Source organism: Carcharodon carcharias, chromosome 8, assembly GCF_017639515.1.
Source record: "Carcharodon carcharias isolate sCarCar2 chromosome 8, sCarCar2.pri, whole genome shotgun sequence".
Lineage (NCBI taxonomy): Eukaryota > Metazoa > Chordata > Chondrichthyes > Lamniformes > Lamnidae > Carcharodon > Carcharodon carcharias.
Genome location: NC_054474.1, coordinates 148047100 through 148072813, shown reverse-complemented (window position 1 = coordinate 148072813; position 25714 = coordinate 148047100). Strand labels below are relative to the sequence as shown.

Genomic DNA, 25714 nt, shown 5'->3' with positions numbered 1-25714 from the left:
CGATGCTATCTTTCTCTTATTCTGGGAGAAGATCCGATGGGACATGGGAGGAAGAGGAGAGAACACCCAGACAAGCTGTGAGGAGCTTTGGTCCCCTCAGGATCAGCCCCTCCATGTGTCTCATGAGTTAAACAGTATTCTTAAAGGTGCTGTGTCCAATTGCCTGTCATACTGCAATGTTCCAAACTGCCACGGCGATGCAGTGTAATTTGGGGATAATTTTGTACAGAATGAAACTGCTGATCTCAAGGTTCTCATGTAATGTGATTCTTCCCCCAGTGTCAGTTGTCTTTAACTGTATCCTGCACCCCCTATCTCCTGTAGTTTAGTACCCTCCCTTGTGTAGATTGCAGAGTATTTCAGATTCAGAGACCTCTTCTCTTACCTGAGAAGTTTATTTTCTTGTGTTAAGGATGCACACTGTAAATTGTTGAAAGGAAATAAAATATTTTGCGTTCTGGAACACTTTCAACCTCTTGCCCAGTCTGCATTTTGTTATTTTTTTAAATTTATTCTTGGGATGTGGGCATCACTGACAAGACCAGCATTTTTTGTTCATCCCTTGAGAAGGTGGTTGAGAGTCACTGCTTTGAACCGCTGCAGTCTTTGTTGTGTAGGTACACCCATCATGCTGTCAGAGTTCCAGGATTTTGACCCAAAGACGGTCGATATATTTCAAAGTCATGATGGCATGTGATTTAATGGGGAACTTCCAAGGGGTGCTGTTCCTATGCATCTGCTGCTAGAGGTTGCGAGTTTGGAAGGTACCATAGAAGCAGTTTTGTTGAGTTGCTGCAGTTCATCTTGTAGAAGATGTACACTGCTGCCACTGCACATCGGTGGTGGAGAGAGTGAATGTTTAAGGTGGTGGCTGGGGTGCCAATCAAGTGGCATTTCTTTTTCCTGGATGCTGTTGAGCTTGTCTGATGTTGATGAGTGCGGCTCTAGGCAAGTGGAGAGTTTTCCATCACACTCCTGACTTGCGCCCTGTAGATGATGGACACGGGGTGAGGAGGTGAGTTACTCTCCATAGAATTCCCAGCCTTAGACCCGCTCTTGTTGCCACAGTATTTGTGTAGCTGATCCAGTTAAGAGCCAGTGATCACACTGCCATTAAGCTCACTACCCCTTTAAAATCCTGCTGCACTGTGGTCTAGTTAACACCTGGACAGGGTAAGCTGCAGGTGGGCCTGTTGCCCAAAGTTTTCCTGAACTTGCGACAGTTGCCAAAGCTGTGGTGGAGGTCTGAGGAGATTAGTTGCTTTGCAAAGAATTTAGCTATGGTAAATGAGGGCATTTAAAAGAAAACAAGTTTAGTAAGATATCTGATAGAGGTTGAAAATTATAGGGAGAAATATCGTTCTGTCATCCTGAAACATTGACTATTTTGCTCTCCTAGCTGCCTAATCTGCGTATTTCCAGCATTTTCTGTTTATATTTCAGATTTCCAGCATCTATGGTATTTTGCTTTTGTTCAGATCAAACGGTTTTGACGAGGTGAACTTTCTTGACTGGCGTAGGGTTGTTTGATATGAGGTTTCTGACCAGAAATAATGAGGAAAGCAGAACTTGAGTATTTTTAAACTTCATGGGAGGAGACATCCAAATTCCCAGCATGCATTGTAATCTGGGCGAAATGGAGTCCTCCTATATCCCTACATGCAATACGATCGCTGGGGGGGGGGGGTGGGCGCGCGCGTGCTCTTTTTCTGGGATGACTCCTCCTCCATGCATTGTGACTAATGGCTGGGATGAATCCTCCTGCTTCCCGAAATGCACTGTGTCTGGCGTTGCCCCCGTGCTTTGGGCCGGTTGCTAAGGGCCTCAGGCGGTTTCATGGCCCCGGCGTCAGGGCCTGGGAGCGAGTGCGGTAGCGGAGCGGGGAGCCCGGCAGCGGGGCCCGGGTGTGAGGTGAGCGGAGGGAGGGCGGTCGGTGTGTTCCCCAGCGCGGGGGCTGTTTGTGTTCCGGGAGAAGCCCGAGCCAGGGCCTGGAATAGTTTTAGTCGCCCGGCTCCCAGCTGACAGCCACTGCCGGATTCCGGCTCCCACACGGAAGAGACTGGGCCATGTATTCGACTGTATGGGGCATCGCAACTCTCCGCACCCCTTCCCCCCCCACCGCCCATACAAGGTCACCCGTGGGGGTACTGAGGTCATTGTGTCCCCGCCCCGTGCCTCAAGGTGTAGAGCAAGGCCGGGCTGCGGGCCGATGCCCTGATTTGTGTGGTACTGAGTCACGCTGGGAGGACCCCGGGCACAGACGGGGGCTGACATTGACCTCAGTGCACCAAGGCTGGGGTTCCTGCTCCTGATCACAGGGTAAAGCCAGGACCAGGCTCAGTTGTGATGCTTTGCACAGTGGAATAGCTCATTGCTCCAAACACTCAGTAAAGAGAGAACTGTGGGCTGGGGCTGCACCTGTTGAGCTGTGGCCACTGTAAAAGTCACTGCTGCCACCGGCATAAGTTGTGCTGACTCCATTATCAGCTATTCAAACACTCCTAGCCAGCCATCATTCACCCTCAGCTCATCCAAAACTCTGCTGAGGGTGTCCTAACTCCCAGCAAATCCTAAACAAAACCAGAAACAAATACCTGGAAAAACTCAGCAGGTCTGGCAGCATCGGCAGAAAAGAGTACAGTTGATGTTTCGAGTCCTTTTTTGTTTTTATCCCAGCAAATCCTGTTCCACTATCACCCCTCTGCTTGCTGATCTACACTGAGAAACTATGTTTCATTGAGAAAATTCTCAAACTTCCAAACACATGAATTAGCTGCTGGAGTAGGCCCCTCAAACCTTCTCCACCATTCAGTAAGGTCATGGCTGATCTAATTTTAACCTCAACCCCTCATTCCTGCCTACCCCCGATAACCTTTCACCCCCTTGCTTATCAAGAATCTATCTGCCTCAGCCTTAAAAATATTCAAAGACTCTGCTTCCACCACTTTGTGAGGAAGAGAGTTCCAAAAACTTGTTTATGTGGCCTCTTCCTATCTTTGTAATATCCACCAGGCCCTGCAACCCTGTGAGATCTCTGCGTTCCTCCAATTCTATTATCTCAGGCATCCCTGATTTTAATACTGAACTGTTGGCCATGCTATTGGTTGCCTGGACCCTATACTCTATTACTCTATACTCTATTATTCTCTCTCTGAAGCCCTGCACCTCTCTACGTCTCTTCTCCTTTAAGATGCTCCTTAAAACCGATCTCTTTGATCAAGCTTTTGGTTGTCTGTCCAGCTCCTATCTCCATTTGTGGTCCGGTGTCAAATTTAGTCTGATAACATTCCTGTTAAGTGCATTGGGATGTTTCACTGCATTAAATATGCTACATAAATATTGATGTAACCTTGCCATGAATTTTTACGGTACAATAATTAATAAATACTGCACGGGTGGGCCAGTTAGCCTCTTCTGTAGTGTAATGACTCAATGGCCATCAGCGCCACCGATTCCATTATAAACTAGATTGTCATACTTGATCATTTCCAAGCTGCCTTTGAAATGCAGTGAAAGTCAGTGTGGCCTTTGAGATTGTTGAAACTCAGCCCCTCATGGCAGGAATCCAAGGTACAGACATTCCTCACAGTTTTGCACGAAGTAAGCAATCTTACTCAGATTCTGCAGGGTGATTAAAAAAGAATATTTCACATGAGTAGGAATGAGTGCTCTTCTGTGGCATGTTGTTGAGAACAGTGTAGAGGGAACTTTACTCTCTGTCTAACCCAGTGCTGTACCTGTCCTGGGAGTGTTTGATGGGGACAGTGTAGAAGGAACTTTACTCTGTATCTAACCCAGTGCTGTACCTGTCCTGTAGGTGTTTGATGGGGACAGTGTAGAAGGAACTTTACTCTATCTAACCCAGTGCTTTATCTGTCCTGTGAGTGTTTGATGGGGACAGTGTGGAGGGAACTTTACTCTGATCTAACTCAGTGCGGTACCTGTCCTGGATGTGTTTTATGGGAACAGTGTGGAGGGAACTTTACTCTGTTCTAACCCCATGCTGTACCTGTCCTGGGAGTGTTTGATGGGGATGGTGTAGAGGGAACTTTACTGTACCTAATCCCGTGCTGTACCTGTCCTGGGAGTGTTTGATGGGGACAGCGTAGATAGTGGGAGCTTTATGTTTGTGAGGCATATCTGTTGTTTGTTGGACATCTTGCAGAGTTAAGGGTTAATAATTAAATTGACCTGTATAAATAGGGCCAGTCCTGGAACAAAAGGCTTTCTTAGATAAACAGGTAGACAGCAGGGTGCCACAGCAAGGAAATAAATGACTGTAGTGACCTCTGTCCATGAGTAACTAAAGTATAACACTAAGATAAAAGCAAAAAACTGCGGATGCTGGAAATCCAAAACAAAAACAAAAATACCTGGAAAAATTCAGCAGGTCTGGCAGCATCTGCGGAGAGGAACACAGTTAACGTTTTGAGTCCGAATGACCCTTCAACAGAACTAAGTAAAAATAGAAGACAGGTGAAATATAAGCTAGTTTAAGGGGGGGGGGTGGGACAAGTAGGGCTGGATAGAGGGCCAGTGATAGGTGGAGATAACCAAAAGATGTCACAGACAAAAGAACAAAGAGGTGTTGAAGGTGATGATATTATCTGAGGAATGTGAAGGAAATATGGCTATGAAAGCGGGTTTTAGTAAAGGCTACTAGCTACGAGTAGTAATAGCCTCAACGATCCAGGCATCGTCAGCCAGAGCTCTTGCTATTGATCATTACCCAGTGACTCCTGCTAGGATTTGAGGGAGGTCAGGGGAAGTCTCAGGGTCAGCTGTGATGCTCCCTACAGCCAAGCAGCTTGCTGGTAGTCTGTACCCAGGCTGTCAAATTAAAGAGTGACCTTGTAGCTGAAGTACAATGGGCCTTTGGAACTGGAAGGGTCACCAGTTGGAGAAGTAGTAGTAGCTGGCAGCTTGTGATTTAAATTGGGGCTGTCTTTCGGGTGAGACATTAAACTGAGGTCCATCTGTCCCCTCAGGTGGACAAGATCCCACAGCTACTATTTCAAAGAGCTTGAGAGATCTCCTTGGTCTCCTGGTCAATTTTTATCCCTCAATCAACATCACAAAAACAGTTTATCTAGCAATTATCAAAATCCTGTTTGTGGAATCTTACTGTGCACAAATTGGCAACTGTGCAAGTGCTTACACTTTAAAAGAGATCATTGGCTGTAAAGCACTTTGGGATGTCTGAGGTGGTGAAAGGTGTTATAGAAATGCAAGTTGTTTCTCTGTTGCCTCACAGGATCAGTCTGTCCAATATTACTATATGTTGAATGAGGAGCACCTGGTGCACTGCTCACCAGTTGGAGGTATGAAGAGCCTTTAGTCTTGGTGGCAGCTGCTTATGATCTGTCCCCATGTCCTCAGAGACTGGGTTGAAGTGCAGAGGTGGTATCTGTGCAGGAGCTGGGACCAAGATTCAGAATTCTGCAAGCACTGATGAGTTGGTGTAAGCGAGACAGGGAGCAGAGTTTCTGAGGCCGGGGATTCTTGCCCAGTGGCCATTCCCTGTGAGAGTCTGGCTGGTGACTGTTTCACCTCAATGGGGTACTGGGAGTGATTCATTCACTCCTTATTGGAGCAAGACACAATGACTTTCTGCAATGATTGGGTGTGAAAACCTCCTGGGACTGTTTCTTGCCTTGGTACTTGGAGGTTGACTGTAGCCCACTGGTCACCCCATGGGTCAGCAGCCATTTTGGAGAACAGCTGGGCCAGCAGGGATCCAAGGGTGAGAGCTGCTGTCTGGTGTGTCGGCACTTCGCCATATTTGCCCAATGAGCAACTGCAAAGGTGGGTGTCTAAGATCAGACTGCTGATTATTTGACTGATAAATCATGGTTCACTGTGGTTGACAACTTGGGGTGTGGGGGATCATTGAATATTGGGAAGATTGAAACCATTGTTAGCCAAAGTCTGTCCCCAAAACACCAACTCCAGCCCCCTTGCTGACCACTGTATATGTTAAAGATGCTATATAAATGCAAGCTCTTCAGCATACCCAAATATCCCAAGACTCTTCAGAGGAACCTATGGAAAAAATAGGGAGTAAACCAGAGACAGGTATGCAGAGGAATGAGAGTGTTAGGTTTTAAGATGTGCTTTTTGTAAAGGAGGCGTTTAGCGTGGAGCCTAACTGACTGAAGGCACAGCCATCAATGGGATGATAAAGGGAGCAGGGATGTACACAGGCCAGAGTGGGAGAAATGAGGGCTTCTTGAGGGTGAGTTAGGTTATGGGCAATAGAGTTTCAGATGAGTTCGTTCACAAAAGATAAAGAATGGGAGGCCGGCCAGGAGAGTACTGGGATAGTCAAGTTCAGAGCTGACCAAAGTGTCCCAGGCACTGGGTAAGGATCTGTCTCCCAGCTGAAGGCTTGAGGAGGGGCCAGTGTCTGCACTCATTAAACCTCTCCATTGTTCTACACATTACAATATTTTTCCTTGTGTATTCAATGAAGACTGACAGTCCCTAGTTCTTGCCAATTTGAATATGACACTCCGTTTAGGTTCCACCAGGATCACTTGGCTCCAGACTTCATCATGGCCTTCGTCCAAAAATGGACAAAAGAGCTGAAATTCCAGAGGTGAGAGTGACTGCCCATGACATCAAGGTAGCCTTTGACCTGAGCCTCAAGGAGCCCTAGCAAAACTAGAGTTAGGGGGAAATCTCTCCACTCATACCTATCACAAAGGAAGATGGGTGTGGTTGTTGGAGGTCAGTCCTCTCAGTTCCAGGACATCACTGCAGGAATTCCTCAGGGTAGTGTCCTTGGCCCAACCATCTTCAGCTGCTTCATCAATGACCTTGCCTCTATCTAAGGTCAGAAGTGAGGATGTTCACTGGTGATTGCACAATGCTTGGTACCATTCAGGCCATAGATACTGAAGCAATCTGTTTACGCATGCAGCAAGACCTGGACAACATCCAGCCTCGTGCTGACAAGTGGAAAGTAACATTCGCGCCACACAAATGTCAGGCAATGACCATCTCCAACACGAGAGAATCCAACCATCTCCTTTTGACATTCAATGGCATTACCATTGCTGAATCCCCCACAATCAAACATCCTGGGGGTTACCATTGACCAGAAACTGAACTGGACCAGCCATATAAATACTGTGGCTAGTATAGCTTTTTAGGGAAGAGAGTTTCAGATTTCCACTCCCCTTTGTGTGAAGAAGTGCTTCCTAACATCACCCCTGGAAGGTCTGGCTCTAATTGTAAGGTTCTGCCTCTATGTTCTGGATTCCCCCACCAGAGGAAATAGTATCTCTCTATTTACTGTATCAAATCCTGCCCCTAGAGACTGCTCAACATTGAGTGGGGGAACAAAGTATTTCACTGTGAGCACAGTAGTGAGCAGCCAAGTTCAAATTAAACCCACATCCAATCACACTTCAAAATTAATTGACACTTAGTTCCACAGTTATAAGGTTCAGGCTCAATGCCAGTTGGCATTTAACAAGGTAATAATCTAGGGCTAACTGAACAGGTTACCCTTAGTAATGCAGTGATGGGAATCATGTTCCTCTGCTGCATTGTTTATAGTTTGCCATTGTGAGATTTGAACTCTTGATACTCTTTTGAGTAAACCTGTTTCCGATGAAGTTACATTGTTTCATAGTTTGCCATTGTGAGATTTGAACTCTTGATCTTGGGGTTACAAACCCAGTACCATAACCACTTGGCTATTTAGGCCAAGCTTTAAACATGTTTCCATCTGTTCTTATTCAGATGAAGTTACGTTGTTTCATAGTTTGCCATTGTGAGATTTGAATTCTTGAGCTTAGGGTTACAAACCCAGTACCATAACCACTTAGCTATTTAGGCCAAGCCCCAAAGAATGATTTTTCTGCCGGCCGCAATGGTAGGTTTTCATAGTTTTGCCATTGTGAGATTTGAACTCTTGATCTTGGGGTTACAAACCCAGTACCATAACCACTTGGCTATTTAGGCCAATCCCTTCCTCTGCTGCATGGTGGCTTTGCTGTAAGTGTGGTGTAATGAGCTCCAACTGGAAACCTGATCTGAGCTGGGATATAAAGTGAAAGGTGGTTGTGGACAGGACAAGGTTACCACCGCTATGGGGTTCACATAAACCTTCCATCAGCAACAAGAGGAATTTGTTCCTTTCTCCCTGACTGGTTGATCTGAACAGCTCTCCTGGGAGTTCACTATGCTGCACTTGAGGTGAGCAATGGCACAGTGTTGTGTTTGACCAGCTTTCTCTCTCTCTCTCTCTCTTCCCCCCTTCCCCCTCTAACGAGCTGACAAGTTCTCTAGGTGGAATCTACATCTTTCATGTGTGATGTTAGACAGCGAGCAGCTGCAGGCAGTTTGACTGAACAGCATCCCACTGAACCAGGTAACATGTATGTAGACAAGCATGCAAGCAGACAGACATGTAGATAGGTACACATGTTTTCATTCGCTGTAAAGCACTTTCTGATGTCATGAGGTCATGAAAGGTGCTGTAAAAATGAGTCATTCTTATTTTCTCTTTAAACTATCAACTAAAAGCCATAGAATGATTTAGAGACCATTCAGCCCATTGTGTCTGTGCTGCATCTTTTAAAGAACCAATTAATTCCACTGCTCCTAATCTTTCCAAAAACTCCTGTAAATTTTTTTCCCCTTCAAGTTGCTGACAGTAAAAAGCTAGGTGGGAAGTTGAGCTGTGGGGAGGACGCAGAGAGACTACGAAGAGATATCGACAGGTTAAGTGAGTGGGCAACAAGATGGCAGATGGAGTATAATGTAGGGTAGAGTGAAGTTATTCACTTTGGTCCTAAGAATAGAAAAATAGAATATTTTTTAAAAGGTGAGAAACTTGTAAGTGTTGATATTCAAAGAGTCTTGGGTGTGCTTGTTCACGAATGGATAAAGTTAATAAACAGGTGCAACAAGCAATTAGGAAAGCAAATGGCATGTTGGCCTTTATTACAAGGGGATTGGAATACAAGAATTAAGAAGTCTTGCTACAGTTGTACAGGGTTTGGGTGAGACTGCATCGGAAATACCTTGTGCAGTTTTGGTCTCCACATTTAAGAAAGAATATACTTGCATTGGGGTGGTACAGCAAAGGTTCACTAAATTGGGATGAGAGGCTGAGTAAATTGAGTCTATATTCTCTGAAGCTTAGAAGAATAAGAGATGATCTCATTGAAAAATTCAAGATTATGAAGGGGTTTGACAAGGTAGACATTGAGACCTTGTTTCTTCTGGCTGGGAAATATAGAACAAAAGCACAAAGTCTCAGGATAAGGGACTGATCATTTAGGACTGAGATGAGGAGAAATTTCTTCACTCAAAGGACTTTGAATCTTTGGAACTCTAGAGAGTTGTGGATGTTCCATCATTGAATACATTTAAGGCTGGGATGGACAGAGTTTTGGTCTCTCAGGGAATTAAGGGATATGGGGAGCGGGCAGGGTATCAGCCATGATGGTATTGAATGGTGGAGCAGGTTCGTCTGGCCGTGTGCTCTACTCCTCCTATTTCTTATGTTCTTAGGTATTTATCCAATTCCCTTTCAAAGGTTACTATTGAATCTGCTTCCACTGCCCTTTCAGGCAGCGCCTTCCAGATTGCAGCAACTCAATGAGTTTTTAAAAAATCAGATCTCTCCTTGTCTACAATAGGGTCTCCTCATTTTGTTATCCATTCCCAGGATGTGGGTGTTGCATGGAAGGCCAGATTTATTGCCCATCCCCAGTTGTCCTTTGAGAAGGTGGTGGTGAGTCACTTTCTTGAACCACTTTAGTCCATGTGGGAGGGTGTTCCAGGATTTTGACCTAGCGACAGTGAAGGAACAGCGATATATTTCCAAGTCAGGATGGTGAGTGGCTTGGAGGGGAATTTCCAGGTGGTGGTGTTCCCATCTATCTGCTGCCCTTGTCCTTCTAGGTGGTAAAGGTCGCGGTTTTGGAAGGTGCTGTCTAAGGAGCCTTGGTGAGTTAACTGCAATGCATTTTGTAGATGGTACAATCTCCCCTCCGATTCTTTTTTGCATCAATCTCCTCTGAATCCTGATTAATCTTATCTCTTGCTCTCCAGACATCCTGTGATCCTGAAACAGCTGAAACTAGAAACACGGCACCCCAGTAACTTTCACAGCAATGTGTAAGGTGCTGGCTGGATGACCTTTGGTTAGGTCTGCTGTCACCATGGAGGTACCGCAAGGATGCCAAGAGGTGCGTCTGGGAATCAGAGACAGTTCTTGTGGCATTAGTCCTGCCAGCAAGAGGGCACATCCTCTGAAGTGGTGGAGTAGCGACATGTTAGAGTGTAGTGAATGTAAATGACCCATTGGGAAGCTGGGGAGTCTCACGGAGTCAGTGATTGCTGGATTGTCTATATCTCAGCAGGCATGATTGGAATTGGAGCAGAGCATTGCACCAGGTGACTAGCACTGCCTCCTGGTGGCTGGTTGCTTAGTTTCAGTTACCAGACCTAAAGGGCAACTCAATGGGGGATATACCTGAAATCGCACAAACATAAAAAAATTACTGACTGATCCCTTGCCTGTTATTTGCCACTCACTTTCAAGTTGCCATAATTTTTCCAAAGAGTTAAAATTCTTTTTACAAAATACTTTGATTAAACTGGTACAGATCTCTGCACATGCAATAAATCTAATTGCAGCATTCTCAGTATTCGGCAGGTTTTGCATTGTCTTTCCCTGGCTACAGTTTTTTAAATTCATTCATGGGATGTGAGCATTGCTGACAAGACCATCATTTATTACTCATTCCTAATTGCCCTTGAGCAGGTGAATACAACTTGTATTTGATCGATAAGTTCACAGATGATACGAAAATTGGGGTGGTAAGTAGTGAGGAGGATAGCCTTAGATTACAGGAGGATATAGACGAGCTGGTCAGATAGGCTGATCAGTAGCAAATGGAATTTAATCTGGTTAAGGGTAAGGTGATGCCCTTGGGCAGGACAAACAAGGCACGGGAATACACGGTGAATGGTAGGACCCTGGGAAGTACCGAGGATCAGAGGGCCCTTGGTGTGCTTGTCCACCGGTCCCTTAAGGTAGCAGGACAGGTAGACAAGGTGGTTAAGAAGGCATATGGGATACTTGTCTTAATTAGCCAAGGCATAGAATATAAGAGCTGGAACTGTATAAAATGCTGGTTAAGCCACAGCTACAATATTGTATGCAGTTCTGGAATCAGCATTATAGGAAAGATGTGATTGCACTAGAGAGAGTGCAGAGGAGATTTACCAGGATGTTGCCTGGTCTAGAGAGTTTTAGTTATGAGGAGAGATTGGATAGACTGGGGTTATTTTCCTTGGAGCAGAGGAGATTGAGGGGGGACATGATTGAGGTATACAAAATTATGAGGGGCATGGATAGGGTAGACAGGAAGGAACTTTTCCCCTTGGTGGAGGGATCAATAACCAGGGGGTCATAGATTTAAGGTAAGGGGCAGGAGGTTTAAAGGGAATGTGAGGAAGAATTTTTTCACCCAGAGGGTGGTGGAAATCTGGAACTCACTGCCTGAAAGGGTGGTAGAGGCAGAAACCCTCATAACACTTAAGAAATATTTAGATGTGCACTTGCGATGCCATGGCACACGACGCTATGGGCCTAGTGCTGGAAAATGAGATTAGAATAGTTAGGTACTTGTTTGACCAGCGCAGACTTGATAGGCCAAAGAGCCTTTTTCTGTGCTGTAGACTTCTATGACGCTATGACGTACTGAATAGCTTACTAGGCCACTTCAGAGTCAACCACATTACTGTAGGTCTGGAATCAAATATCGGCCAGACTGGGTAAAGACAACAGATTTCCTTCCCTAAAGGACATTAATGAACAGATGGGTTATTATAACAATCCAATAGTTTCCTGGTCACCATTACTGATGCTAAATTTTTTAATTCAATATTTATCGAAATAACATTCTCCCAGCTGCCGTGGTGGCATTTGAACTTGCATATCAAGATCATTAGTCCAGGCATCTGGATTACTAGTGCAGTAACGTAACCATTATGCCACCATGGCCTAATTGTTGGGAATTACTCAATCCATTCACTGAGGTGTTAAACATAGTTCAGTGGTAGTGGTGGTGCCAATTCAGGAAGATGTCTGTTCGTTTAAAGCTTCACTTGTTTGAATTTAATGCTGTCCATTCCAGGTTTTCTCACACTCAGTTTTGATGGTTTTCTTGCAGGTGTTGCCTTATGTCCTCTCCATTGGAGCTTTGAGATATCAATCAGGGCCGATTCCACCTATTTACGTTACTGGTTCCTCTTTTTCTCTGCAAAAGTGAAAGGATGAGGCAGTCTGTTTGGTGGGTCACTGGTGATGGGAATCGGACGCTTTTAAGGACTTTTCCACAGTTGTTAAAGATGGATCACTCCCGACTGCACATGTTTCGCTTGCCATCTAAAGTGGCAGTTGGCCAAGAATGAGTGATCAGACCAACCTGCCAGCCGGCGGTGCCTGGAACCTGGACTCCGGTACGGGCAGCAGACAGCAGAGAGGTCATGAGGCTGGAAGAGACCAACTGAGGAACCAGGAGGAATCCACACGGTTCCTCAGCGACACTTGGAAATACCCCCCCGAGGAGTTGGGCCATGGGGTCCAAGGGCTGCAGCCGGCATTGGTGCCAAGACCACCGGCAAGACCCAAGCCATCCCGGCAGGGCAAGTTGCAGTGCCTGCATTCAGTGGAAGGCAGAGTGGCCGGCCGCAGAACGAGGGGCAGGAGCAGTGAGGAGAGCTCATCTGAGCCTGTGGACACTGACTCATCCTGCGGTTCCTTGTATGGTGGTGACCTCTCAGGCTCCCCCATGCAGTGTCTTCAGGGCAGGTCCATAGTGGTTCCCCAGAGGACTCTGCCCAGCAGCAGCAGCAGCAGCAGCAGTAGTTTGCGAGAGTGTGACACCAGCGAGTCAGCCGGCAGCACAGCAGAGTATCGTAACGGTCCTACCTGCCCAGACTTCCAGCCCAGGAATGACTACCCTGATATTAAAACAGTGCCCTCAGCCTATCGGAAGCTGCCTCCTGTGGTGCCCACCAAGCCCCTCCCTCCAATGGACATTAACCTGGACTCAACAGCACTAAGGATCAGTAATCGGATCGACCCAGATTTTGTGGATTACACTCACGTGACTCAGAGAGGGGAGTCAAGTCAGCACACCAATATCCTCATCCAGCCCCATGGAATTGAAGACAACCGATCCCCATTCTCCATGAGTTCTTCGAGTAGTGTCCTATTTCCCGTCCGCTCAGAGGATCTTCGGAACAGGTAAGGGAACGACTGAAAATTAATGTATTAAATCCTCTTAGCTGTGAACTGACTGCAGGATCCAAAGTGTGAGCTTCAGCTCAGTGAGTAGCTGTCTCTTGCTTCTGAGTCAGGAACTCATTGATTCAAATCCCAGCTAATGGACGGAGTGCTGCCCAATGAGCTGGGGGCCCTGCCTCCTGTCACACTACCCTGAACTTCTCTCATGTCCTGGGCCTTGTGCTACGGTTCTCCCAGAGACTGTCACTGTTCGAGGTGCCTGCCCATTCTTTGATCCCATTCCTACTTGAGTGAGATGTTTAAATTGAGAAACCCAGGTGGCGGGGCACTCGCACACTGCAGGACACCGAGTTTGAAAGTATGGGGCAAAGTGAGGTGAGTTTGGCTGTGGCTGTGTAATGCCAAATTTAGGTTTTGTATTTTTCCAGTCGCAGAATGACAGGAAGATTGAGGGAGGTGAGCAGCTGCATTCTATTGGGCTCCTGGGAAGTGGGTGGGAGACAGGTGTGTGAGAGGCATTGGAGTCAAACAGAGAAGTCTTGTGGAGGAGGAACGATGTATAGAATAGATTTATAGGAGCTGAGGGGAGCAGGAGAGACTGAAATAGTGACACAGAAGCTGCAGCAATCGTAGCCCTGTGTCTGGATTTTAAGACATAGCTGTGTCTCTACAGGAGTTATCTGGAGGGTAGTCTCCTAGCCAGTGGAGCTCTGCTGGGAGCCAGTGAATTGGATCGTTATTTTCCTGACCGAAGAGTCCGAGTGTTTATCACCACCTGGAACATGCAAGGCCAGAAGGTGAGTAAGAGCTGAGACCTTTCGGGAAGAGGAACCTTCATCTTGACTTGTTCCCACGATACAGAATAGTGGTAAGACTGGTCAGTGTGGTTACAGAGCTGGCCACTGAGCTCTGTGGGAGTGTGGCTGTGTGGTGAGGTCTCTGTGTCCCCACTGATGCCTTAGTTCGTCAAGATGGTGAGTTGCTGAGCTGTATAGGTTAGAGCACTCAGGTCTGATCTCGGGTCTGTGCTGGTCTCGCCAGTGGCTGAGGTTGTCCTTGGCACCCCAGAGTATGGGATGAGTAAAGCAGTCAGTCTTCCTGCTGCTGAATGCTCTCTAGTGAGCCTCTGCTTTACACCCTCAATCCCAGTTGGAATTGTATGTGTGTGGCCATTGCATAGGAGAATACATCAAAAAGTATTTCATTGGTTATGAAGCACTTTGGGATATCTCAGTCATGAATGGTGCTATAGAAATGCAAATTATTGCCTACTCCTGTTTCGATTGAGATTAATGAACTCAGTTCACATGCCCTAGGTGGAATCTAGGATTTTCTCCTCCTTTGTAATGCCTCTACACCTCCAGCTCGCCTTGAGGGATATGTAACCATCATGCCTGTCCAAGGTTGCCTCAATCGTTTAATCTGATCAGGTTTTGCTTCTGGAGTGTGCTTGTTGTAATCGGTTCTGCATCTACTCTCCCACTACAGCTCCCGGATAAACTGGATGACCTTCTCTTGCCCTGTGACGCTCAATATATTCAAGACTTGTATGTCATTGGTACTCAGGAAGGAATCCCAGACAGGTAACAGTTCCTCAACGTCAGAAATGAACCTGATCTAATATCTGGCTACTTCTCATTTCTTCTCTTTGTTACAGACAGGAGAGGGTTTAATTTAGAACAGCCCTGATTTCTCCTCTCACCACCCCTCAGTAAACAGAAAGGTATTCTTTTGATTTTTGATTTCCCCCTTTATAAGTGGTGGTGTATTTTACCCAAACCTTCAGTTTTGGAGTGATCCAATCATCTATTAATAACCCCACAGCAAACTCGAGATGGGGTAAAATCAGAGAGTTAGTTTATTTTTACACACATTTCAAAATGCAGGGAGGGGTGTCACTATGTAACCCTAGTACATTCGGAAAGAAACATATCTTTTTATTTATATAAGCTCTGAAGGGTCATATGGATGTGAAACATTGGCTCTGTTTCTCTCTCCACAGATGCTGCTAGATCTGCTGAGGTTTTCCAGCATTTTCTGTTTTTGTTTCAGATTTCCAGCATCCGTAGTATTTTGCTTTTATCTTTTTATTTTCTGTCAAACTGTGGATTGGAATTACAATGGTTGCAGGTTGAAAGACATGTCCGTTGGAACAGGATGAGAGATATATACAATGTTGTAGTCCTGGAACAGAGTGTGCCATAAATGACAGGATGGTGCTGAAAAGGAGTCCTGGACCAAGGGAGCTGCCTGGCAACAATGTTTTAATTGGCTCCTGACCAGGTTTTGTGTGAGAAGCAGTGCAGCTGAATAGCTCCTGGCCGGAAAGGGACAAGACCTAAAACCTCTTTCTCCTGTGTGTGGAAGATTCCAGTAATTCTATAACAATAGCAAGCTAGCTTTTTCTTCTCATATCTCTATAACCTGCTATCTCTCTGAAAACCCCTGTCAAGAGGCAAAGGGGAAAATCACTGTTCGAGGCATTATAAGGCAAGTGCTCAACCAGTGAACTAAATACTGAAAGTGCTGGAAGACCACCTCGTGTCATCAACAAGAACTGAAAGGAATTTGGAAGACATCGATTAAAATCAACCCATTGAATCCTGTACTCCGGAATTGGTGCTATTGAACTGTTTTATCCCATCCTTAAAATCCATGTTTTTGTGTGTCTTAAATGTAGATGTATAGGGATTTAAGATGGGATAGAGTTTAGGTTATAGAGTTAGAAATTAGCAGTTCATATTTCTTTCTTTTGCCACTAGTTAAAGACAATTTGTTCAATAAACAGTTATTTACTTATTAAGTTTACAAACTTGGTGCTCGTATTCTGTTAACCTAAATTAAACAGTTAGGTAGAATTGGGGCAATCTGGTGGTTTGGTCAAACTTTTCACATTTGTCATGGTTCGGGGAGCAGTGGGGCTTCATATTACAGGGCACTATCCCCAGTGAGTTGTGACAATTCACACAATAAAAGAGGGATAAGGGAAAGAAAGAGATACAGGGCAAAGGCCACAGACAAAGTAAGAATTATTGTTTCACCTGAGTCCAGAATCAAAAGTCCAATGGTATATTCCTTCAGAGAGGTTAGCTAACTGAAGCTGATACTGGGTGATTTACTTTTCGAGTTGCGCTGACTTTCACAATGGGAGAAGCATGTAGAGATGCATCAGTTTTGTAGTAGGCACGGGTACAGAAGTTCATATGTTCCAGTAAAAAAAAAATATACATGAGGGCCAGGCAATTTTAAAACAAAAACAAAAATACCTGGAAAAACTCAGCAGGTCTAGCAGCATCTGCGGAAAGAAACACAGTTAACGTTTCGGGTCCGAATGACCCTTCAACAGAACTAAGTAAAAATAGAAGAGAGGTGAAATATAAGCTGGTTTGAGGGGTGGGGGGGGGGGGTGGGGCAAGTAGAGTTGGATAGAGAGCCAGTGATAGGTGGAGATAACCAAAAGATGTCACAGACAAAAGGACAAAGAGGTGTTGAAGGTGGTGATATTATCTAAGGAATGTGCTAATTAAGGGTAGAAAGCAGGACAAGCAAGGTACAGATAGCCCTAGTTGGGGTGGGGTGGGGTGAAGGAATCGAAAAAGGCTAAAAGGTAGAGATAAAACAATGGATGGAAATACATTTAAAAATAATGGAAATAGGTGGGAAAAGAAAAATCTATATAAATTATTGGGAAAAAAGGGGGGTTCAGAAAGGGGGTGGGGATGTAGGAGAGAGTTCATGATCTAAAATTATTGAACTCAATATTCAGTCCAGAAGGCTGTAAAGTGCCTAGTTGGAAGATGAGGTGCTGTTCTTCCAGTTTGCATTGAGCTTCACTGGAACAATGCAGCAAGCCAAGGACGGACATGTGGGCATGACAGCAGGGTGGAGTGTTGAAATGGCAAGTGACAGGGAGGTCTGGGTAATGCTTGCGGACAGACCAAAGGTGTTCTGCAAAGCGGTCACCCAGTCTGCGTTTGGTCTCTCCAATGTAGAGGAAACCGCATTGGGAGCAATGAATGTAGTAGACTAAATTGAGGGAAGTGCAAGTGAAATGCTGCTTCACTTGAAAAGAGTGTTTGGGCCCTTGGAGAGTGAGGAGAGGGGAAGTAAAGGAGCAGGTGTTGCACCTTCTGCGGTTGCATGGGAAGGTGCTGTGGGAGGGGGTTGAGGTGTAGGGGGTGATGGAGGAGTGGACCAGGGTATCCCGGAGGGAACGATCCCTGCGGAATGACGCCATTCCACCTGCTCCACCCCCTCTTAAACAGTATAAAATCCATCATGTTTCTACTTCTCTTTAGCTCTGAAGAAGTCATATAGACTCGGAACTTTAACCCTGTTTCTCTCTCCACAGATGCTGCCAGACCTACTGGTTTTTTCCAGCATTTTCTGTTTTTATTTCAGATTTCCAGCATCTCCAGTATTTTGCTTTTATGACAGAGGCAGGCTGCTAGCCTGGAGTCCGGTCTTCTCTTCTGAGGTTAAACTGCAACTGAAGATGGAAGCTGAAAGCTGTTTAATTAAAGCACTTCAAAACAGCTCAAGTCCTGGCCATGTGACAGGGTGGTTTCATATCAAGCTATTCAGCTGATGTACTTTAAGGCCTGCTTGTTAAAACCCATTGTATTTTGAGCAGGCCACTGTGGAACCCATAGCACAACGTTAAGAGATTAAGAGTCACCAAAGCTCTGCCTTTGTCCAGAGCTGGCTGAGGCAGACGTCTTGTCTACTAGTCCTTTGTGTTGGCTTACAACACAAAAACAGAATTACCTGAAAAAACTCAGCAGGTCTGGCAGCATCGGCGGAGAAGAAAAGAGTTGACGTTTCGAGTCCTCATGACCCTTCAACCCTTTGTGTTGGCTTGGCTGGAATGTTCGTACAATGCAAAGGGGTGTCACATTCCAGGAGTGTGATGCGTTAGCCTTTGTCCATTGGAATTGCTCAGAATTTTCCAGAACTACCAGCATTTGACCAGCTGTGGCCATTTTATCAATACGTTGTCCATTTAAAAAAAAACAATTTAAACAAGAAAATATGGAAGAGAAACAAATTTCTTTTAGATTCTTTTATTCTTTCATGCCTTCTTGGCATGACATCTTTTACCACCCCCCCCCCCCCCCCCCCCCCCCCCCCCCCCCCCCACCAAAATCCTCCCCTTCCTTTCCAATGAACAGTCTTTGGGGCTCTTAGTTTTCAACCCATCCTTCATATGTGACACCAGACAGTGTGACAGTGATTGATGACTCAAGAGGTGCTGACATATGAAACAAACCAAGACACTGCCTGCACTCACAGGCAGATATAAAATATCCTACAGCTACTAATTAGAAGTGATGGGGAGTTCTCTTTTCTTTCTCTCTCTGTATCTCTTCCTCCATCCCTCCCTCCAGTTCTAGATCTGCTCCTCGCCAAGTACACTCTCCAGCATCAATCGCTGGATAGGGTCAACAACCTTGCCAGTTCGTGCAACCCCGACCAGAACAGTTCCAACACCAACTATAGGAGCAGTGACTGCCGTGCCCCCCACCCATAGCCTTGGCTGGGACCAGCAGTTTCAGCAGATTCCTGGTGATGGGATCAAACTCAACTGGTAGTGGGCCCATTCTGGCTCAGTGGTTTACCTCGTTGAGCTGCAAATTGTACTCGCTGCTGGGTTTCAGCATTCTTGTCTTTGAGCTGCTGTGTTCCAGAGCCACACCCTGAATGACCTGCTTTTGTGTTTCTGCAGGAGAGAATGGGAGATCCGCTTACAGGAGACCCTAGGGCCTCACTTTGTGTTGCTGTATTCTGCAGCACATGGAGTCCTCCAGCTCTCTCTGTTCATCAGGAGAGACCTCATCTGGTTCTGCTCAGGTGGGTGCTGTGGGATTGCAGGCCAGTCCCATCAGCTATTCAATAAATGGAGATTTTTGGGTTTGAGGATTTACTGAATATGCCTTGTGTCCCTCCCTCAGAGGTAGAACAAGCAACCGTGACAACTCGTATCGTCTCCCAGATCAAGACCAAGGGAGCTGTAGCAATCTCATTCACATTTTTTGGGACATCCTTCCTCTTCATTACTTCTCACTTTACCTGTAAGTTTTCCAGAATCATTTTCTCCTGATTGTAAACCCAGGCTGAGGGTTAGCCTCATTGCAAAGTTAGAGAGCAAAGGAAAAGAATACAGTCAGAGTGAAGTGGCACTAGGATTGTGTGTTTAAAATAGGCTTTTTAAGAGGGCCAAAGAGAGAGGTAGATCGTTGAGTCAGAGTTGATGGCTCTTCTTCACTGTCTAATTGGAAAAACAGACTTGCACTTATATAGTGCTTGTACAATGTCCTGGACAATGAAGTACTTTTTGAAGTGTGGTTACTGTTGTAATACAGGAAACGCAGCAACCGGTTTGTTTTTTTTTATGCGGGATGTGGGCGTTGCTGGCTAGGCCAGCATTTATTGCCCTTCAGAGGGCGGTGGTGCAGTCCATGTGGTGTAGCAAGATCCCATAAACAGCAAAGTGATCGACTGCTTTAGTGATGTTATTGAGGAAATGGTTCCAGGAATGAACATCAGTTACATAGATAGATTGGAGAAGTTGGGAGAAGAGAAGATTAAGAAGAGATTTGAAAGAGGTGTGCAAAATCATGAGGGGTCTGGACAGAGTAGATACGGAGAAACTGTTCTCATTGGTGGAAGGATCGAGAAGGAGAGGGCACGGATTTAGGTTAATTGCCAAAAGGACCAATGGAAACATGAGGAAAAACTCTTTACATACAGAGAGTGGTTAGGATCTGGAACATACTGCCTGAGAACGTGGTGGAGGCAGATTCAATCGAGGCTTTTGAAAGGGAATTGGATCATTATCTGAAAAGGAAAAATGTGTAGAGTTACAGGGAGTAGGCGGGGGAATGGCACAAGGTAAGTTGCTCTTTTGGAGAGCCAGCGCAGACAAGATGGGTCGAATGACCTTCTGTACTGTAACTGTTCTGTGATTAAAAGATCAATATTGGCCAGCAAACTGGCGAGAATTCCCTTACACTTTTTTGAAATAATGGCTATGCAATTATTTACATCCACCTGAGAGGGCAGATGGGTTTAACATCTCATCTGAAATATAGTCCCTCTGACAGTGAGGTGCTTCCTCATTACTGACCCTCTGACAGTGCAGCGCTCCTTCAGTACTGACCCTCCGACAGTGCAGCACTCCCTCGGTATTCCACCGGGAGTACTGACCTTGATTATGTGCTCATACCTCTGGAGTGAGGCTCAAACTTATTACATTCTGATTCTGATTGAGTCGAGAGGAATACACACTGAGCCATAGCTAACACCCAAGAAAAAAGTATGCCTTTGCAAAATCCTTTGTCACTTTAAAATGCTTTGTTAAAATTTGGCTGAAGAATGGGGGTTAGTTAGTATAAATGAAAATGTGTTTTGTGATATGCTGGGGATGATGGGGTCCAGTTCTCACTTTGATCTCTCTCTCTCTCTCTCGTTCAGCTGGACAAGGGAAGGTTTACGAGAGGATGCTGGACTATAATAAAATAATAGAAGCCCTGGCACTGCCAAGGGTCGTCCCTGACACCAATGTCTACAGATCCGACCCCTGTGAGTACCTACGATTAAAGGCACACTGGACTGATTCTGTTGCCTGAGCTGCATACTATAGAGAATCTACAGAATTCAGCCCAACTAGTTCACGCTAGTATTTACGCTGCACGTGAACCTCTTCTCATCCTACTTAATCTCACACCATCACCATATTCTTTCATTCCTTTTTCCATCATAAACCTCTAAATTAAATGTCTCAACTACACCCTTTGAATTCCACCTACTCACCACTCTCTGGGTAAAAAAGTTTCTCCTGAATTCCCTATTGCATTTATTCGTAACTGTTATATTGTCATGGTACCTAGTCTTGGTCTCCCCCACAAGTTGAAACATCTCTATGTCTACCCTATCAAACCCTTCCATAATCAGGATCACCCCCCCAGCCCTGCCTGTTCACTCTTTCCTGATGGGTATAACCTCTCCATTCAGTTATCATCCTTGTAAATAGATGATGGGTAGCATGTGCTGGGCTCACTGGAGACTGAAGAGGATATACAAACATGGAATGTAGTCCAGGAGCATGTCTCTCCCTTTCCGACTCCAGCTCTATTCTACCCAGCTCCTTTTTATTTTCTGAAGTCAGAGAGGAGTGGAAAGTCAGCCAGTGTTCCTGCTTCTGCTTCAGATAGCCCTTTCAACAATTTGCATTTATATAGCACCTTTAACAGAGTAAAACATCTGAAGGTGCTTCATAGGAACAAAAATCAGATAAAATTTCACTCATAGTGGGGATTCTATTGGAAAGATTGCATGTGTAGATGAATAGGGCTCAGTGTGTAGCTTGCTGATAGTTGATTTTGTGAGCAGGGTGGGAGAATTGGAGCTCGACTTCTGACCCACACACAGCTGATCCCTGCCTGTAAAAGCTCAGACATGGAGAATTGGACCATCGCCCATGGCTGGACGTGGGTCGCACCTTTTTAAAAATTTTATGGGATGTGGGCGTCGATGGCTAGGCCAGCATTTATTGCCCATTCCTAATTGCTCTTGAGAACGTGGTGGTTAGCTGCCTTCTTGAACCGCTGAAGTCTCTGGTGTAGTTACGGCACCTGTGCGACTTTGAGAAAAAGCCTGCATTAATGTCACAGCTTTCACATCCTCCACAAGTCCCACAGCTCTTCATGCTCCATATATTACTTTTTGAAGTGCAGTCACTGCTGTGATGCAGAGAAATGCAACAGGTTTTGCACAGCTAGATATCACAAACAGCAAAGGGTAGTGGAATGACCAAAATAATCAGTGGTGTTGGTCGGTGTAGAAATGTTGGAACACCAGAGAACACTCCACTGGTTTTCCAGGAACTGTGGCTGTAGAATATTCACACACACCTGTTTAATGCCTTATTTGAAAGCTACAAATGGAGAACAGTTAGTACTACACTGGAGTACCAGTGTGGACCTGGAGTGTGGCCCATGTCACTGCCTCCTGAGTCAGGAATGAGCATTTTACCACAGAGCCATAGCAGACTCTGTACTCAGCAAGCCTCCACACCATGGGGGACTCTGTACTCCAGCAAACCTCCACACCTTGCACACAGAGAGGGGGAAGGATGGAGGGAGGGATGAGGTAAAATCGGTTATTTTTCTAATGTGCTTTTCCTGTTGTAGATGATGTGACAACCCGATTTGACGAGGTGTTCTGGTTCGGTGACTTTAACTTCCGTCTGGATGTGAAGCGTGCAGTGATTGATGAGCTCCTGCACAGCAACATTGAGGACAGTCTCCGCTCCATTCTGCATTATGATGAGCTAACCAAGAAACTGCAGGAGGGTAGGAATGAGTCTGTGAACTTTCCAACCACCAGGGCTGGCGAGTGGGGCAAGGATCAGCCTCAGATACAGGTCCCATACACACTGACTCTCACTGGGGTACGAGTCCCACACACACTGACTCTCACTGGGGTACAGGTTCCATGGTAACCAACACTCGGTAACTGGATTGTCTTTTATGTTTGAGGTGAGGCGATGGGTGTTGACAGCTGCAGATCCTATTGTTGCTTATACACTGTCTACACTTGGTGTATGGACTGAGAACGTTAAACCTTTCCACAGCTCACTTGTTTTGTCCTTCTTCATCAGGGTCCATTTTTAAAGGCTTCAAGGAAGCAGAAATAAGTTTTCTACCAACCTACAAGTTTGACATTGGATGTGATGTTTACGACAGCAGTGCCAAAAAAAGGACTCCCTCCTACACGGTAAAGAAGCGTCGTACGTTGATTCTGCAGGGTTACCTGGTACTCCTCCTTACTACAGCTCTTCTTTAATCAGTCTTCCCTTCTCCAGAACCATCCAGGATTTATTTTATTGATCGGGTGACTATCTAATGGAGAGACGAGCAGAGAAGAGGAAGTTTAAAAGATATGAATATTTTTGATAGAGTAAATAAGGAGAAACTGTTTCCAGTGGCAGGGGGTGTCAGTAACCAGAGGGACACAGATTGAAGGTAATTGGTAAAAGAACCAGAGGGGCAGATGAATTTTATTTAAGCAAAGATTTGTCGTGATCTGGAAGGTGCTGCCTGAAAAGGCTTTGGAAACTGATTCAATGGGAACTTTCAAAAGGGAATCGGATAAATACTTGAAAAAGGAAAATTTACAGGACTGTGGGGTAAGAGCAGGGCAGGGGGGCAGGGAGTGGGACTAATTGGATCACTCTGTCACAGAGTGAGACAGCAGGGAAGTAGGGTTGAAGGAAAGTAAAGGACATACATACCTATAGCACCTTCAACAACCTCAGAATGGCAAAAAGCATTTCACAGCCGATGAAGTATGATTGAAGTGTAGTCAGTTATAAGAAACACAGCAGTCACTTTTCACAGAGCAAGGCTCCTCGTACAGTGGTGTGTTAGTAATCAGGTAATGTTTTGTGATGTTGGTAGAGGGATAAATATTGGCCAGAACAGGAAGGAAAACGCCCCTGCTCTTCTTGCAGTAGCACCGTAGGATCTTTTACATCCAACCCAGAGGGGCTTTGGTTTAATGCCTCATTCGAAAAGTTGCACCTCCAATGGTTCAGCACTCCCTCAGTACTGTACTGGGACTGTTGGCCTGGACCGTGGGCTCAAATCCCAAGAGTGAACCTATGATCTTCTGACTTGAGAAGCATGAGTGCCACTCATTGAGCCATGTGTTCTGCAGTTTGATATAGTTTCTGCGGGAAGCACGTAACAGACACAGATCACTTACCCATCTTATCCTGCAGGACCGCATTATATACAAAAGCCGGCAGAAAGGTGACATCTTTGTGCTTAAATATGGTAGCTGCACTTCAATCAAAACGTCAGATCATAGGCCAGTGTACAGCTACTTTCAAGTCAGGCTCAGACCCGGAAGAGATAAGTGAGTAATCGCTTTTTTTATTTCTCTCCACTCTGTCTCTCCCCTGTCCTGCTGATGATCGCACTCTGTGGGATCCTCCTGTGCATTGGATTTTGGGGAATGTGAATTAAATAGAACTGGATATCAGGATGGGGAGATGTTTGTGTATTAAATTTCTGTCTGTTTTGCTCCTTCAGCATCCCATTGTGTGCCGGTCAGTTTTACAGAGATATCTACAAAGAGGGAATAAAAAGACGGTTCCTGAGGGAGCAGAAGAGAAGAGCTTTCTGGAACCAGAAGAACAGTATAATCTGCAGCGTGTCCTGACTCAACTCAGAGATAAATGGGGAGTTTCCTTAATCTATCCGATTCCTGCAGCAGTGGACCAGACACAAAAACAGACTGCACAGAGGGTGCTGATCACAGGTCTGGCCCTCACACAGGAGCGAGGCTCCTGAGTCACTCACAGGTACCATGCCAAGGTGTTTTCAAAGGAAACTATGGGAAAGGTAGGGTGCCATGTACCCACTTATAAAGAGCAACAGTGTGCATATTAATTCACTATTATTGTTGTTTTATAATTATGTTTTGTAATATTCAGTATTTAGAAGACATTGGAAAATGTCTATTCATTTTTTTTTAAACAGGCTGCCACAATGTTGTGAGCAACTTGGACCTTAAGAAAATTGTTTATAAATTTTTTTTCACTGAGCTCCCCACCCTCCTGAAGATGGGACCCACACACACTGACTCTCACTGCGGTAAGGGTCCCACACACACTGACTCTCACTGGGGTACGGGTCCCACACACACTGACTCTCACTGCGTTAAGGGTCCCACACATACTGACTCTCACTGGGGTACGGGTCCCACACACACTGACTCTCACTGGGGTACGGGTCCCACACACATTGACTCTCACTGGGGTACGTGTCCCACACACACTGACTCACTGGGGTACGTGTCCCACACACACTGACTCACTGGGGTACGTGTCCCACACACACTGACTCACTGGGGTACGTGTCTCACACACACTGACTCACTGGGGTACGTTTCTCACACACACACACTCTCACTGGGGTACATTCTTCAAGTGCAAGCCTTGGAGGGGAGCATCAGCAGGACACTGAACTCTAAGGGATATCACAGCCAGATTGTGGGCTCACCCAACATTCACACATGGTTATAAATGCAAAATACCACAGATACTGGAAATCTGAAATAAAAGCAAAGTGCTGGAAACACTCAGCAGGTTTGGCAGCATCTGTGGAGAGAGAAAAGGGTTAATGTTTTGAGTCCTTATGACTCTTGTTCTGAGCACTGAAGTCATATTTAACTCGAAACGTTAACTCTGTTTCCCCAAAGATGCTGCCAGACCTGATTTTTTTCCAGCACTTAGTTTAAAGTCACATGTGGTTGCTAGCCATTGTCACCAGATCATGAGCAGCAGCAGAATCTCTGCCAACCCAGAGACAGTGATAGTTATATGATCTGGTTGATATGAACTGGCATTAGAACTTGTCACCTTCAGCT

General features: G+C 45.5%; 1 protein-coding gene across 5 annotated transcripts; it reads left to right on the top strand.

The window, feature by feature from the left end:
- Window positions 1–1725: 1725 nt before the first annotated feature.
- On the top strand, window positions 1726–25032 carry inpp5e (inositol polyphosphate-5-phosphatase E). Of its 5 annotated transcripts, none has more exons than XM_041194236.1 (12): window positions 1727–1911; window positions 10072–10208; window positions 12201–13279; window positions 13953–14076; window positions 14768–14862; window positions 19005–19129; window positions 19231–19350; window positions 20753–20860; window positions 22471–22632; window positions 22941–23056; window positions 24063–24199; window positions 24376–25032. In XM_041194236.1, the coding sequence occupies exons 3-12, from the start codon at window positions 12438–12440 to the stop codon at window positions 24503–24505; spliced, it is 1959 nt and encodes a 652-aa protein (XP_041050170.1). In that variant the 5' UTR covers window positions 1727–1911; window positions 10072–10208; window positions 12201–12437; the 3' UTR covers window positions 24506–25032. The 5 variants fall into 5 exon arrangements, 4 of the variants coding, with proteins under 4 accessions (XP_041050170.1, XP_041050171.1, XP_041050173.1 ...); XM_041194238.1 differs by lacking the exon at window positions 1727–1911 and adding an exon at window positions 9948–9966; XR_005943862.1 differs by lacking the exon at window positions 24376–25032 and having other exon boundaries at window positions 1726–1911; window positions 22471–22818; window positions 24063–24086.
- The last annotated feature ends 682 nt before the right edge of the window (window positions 25033–25714 follow it).

Excerpts from the sequence above, each read along its gene's own strand:
- inpp5e (XM_041194237.1), top strand. The coding sequence starts at position 12,438 with ATGAGTGATCAGACCAACCTGCCAGCCGGCGGTGCCTGGAACCTGGAC. Across the intron at positions 22,633-22,940 it reads AACCAAGAAACTGCAGGAGG|GGTCCATTTTTAAAGGCTTC; the intron begins GTAGGAATGAGT and ends CTTCTTCATCAG. Across the intron at positions 24,200-24,375 it reads CTCAGACCCGGAAGAGATAA|CATCCCATTGTGTGCCGGTC; the intron begins GTGAGTAATCGC and ends TTGCTCCTTCAG.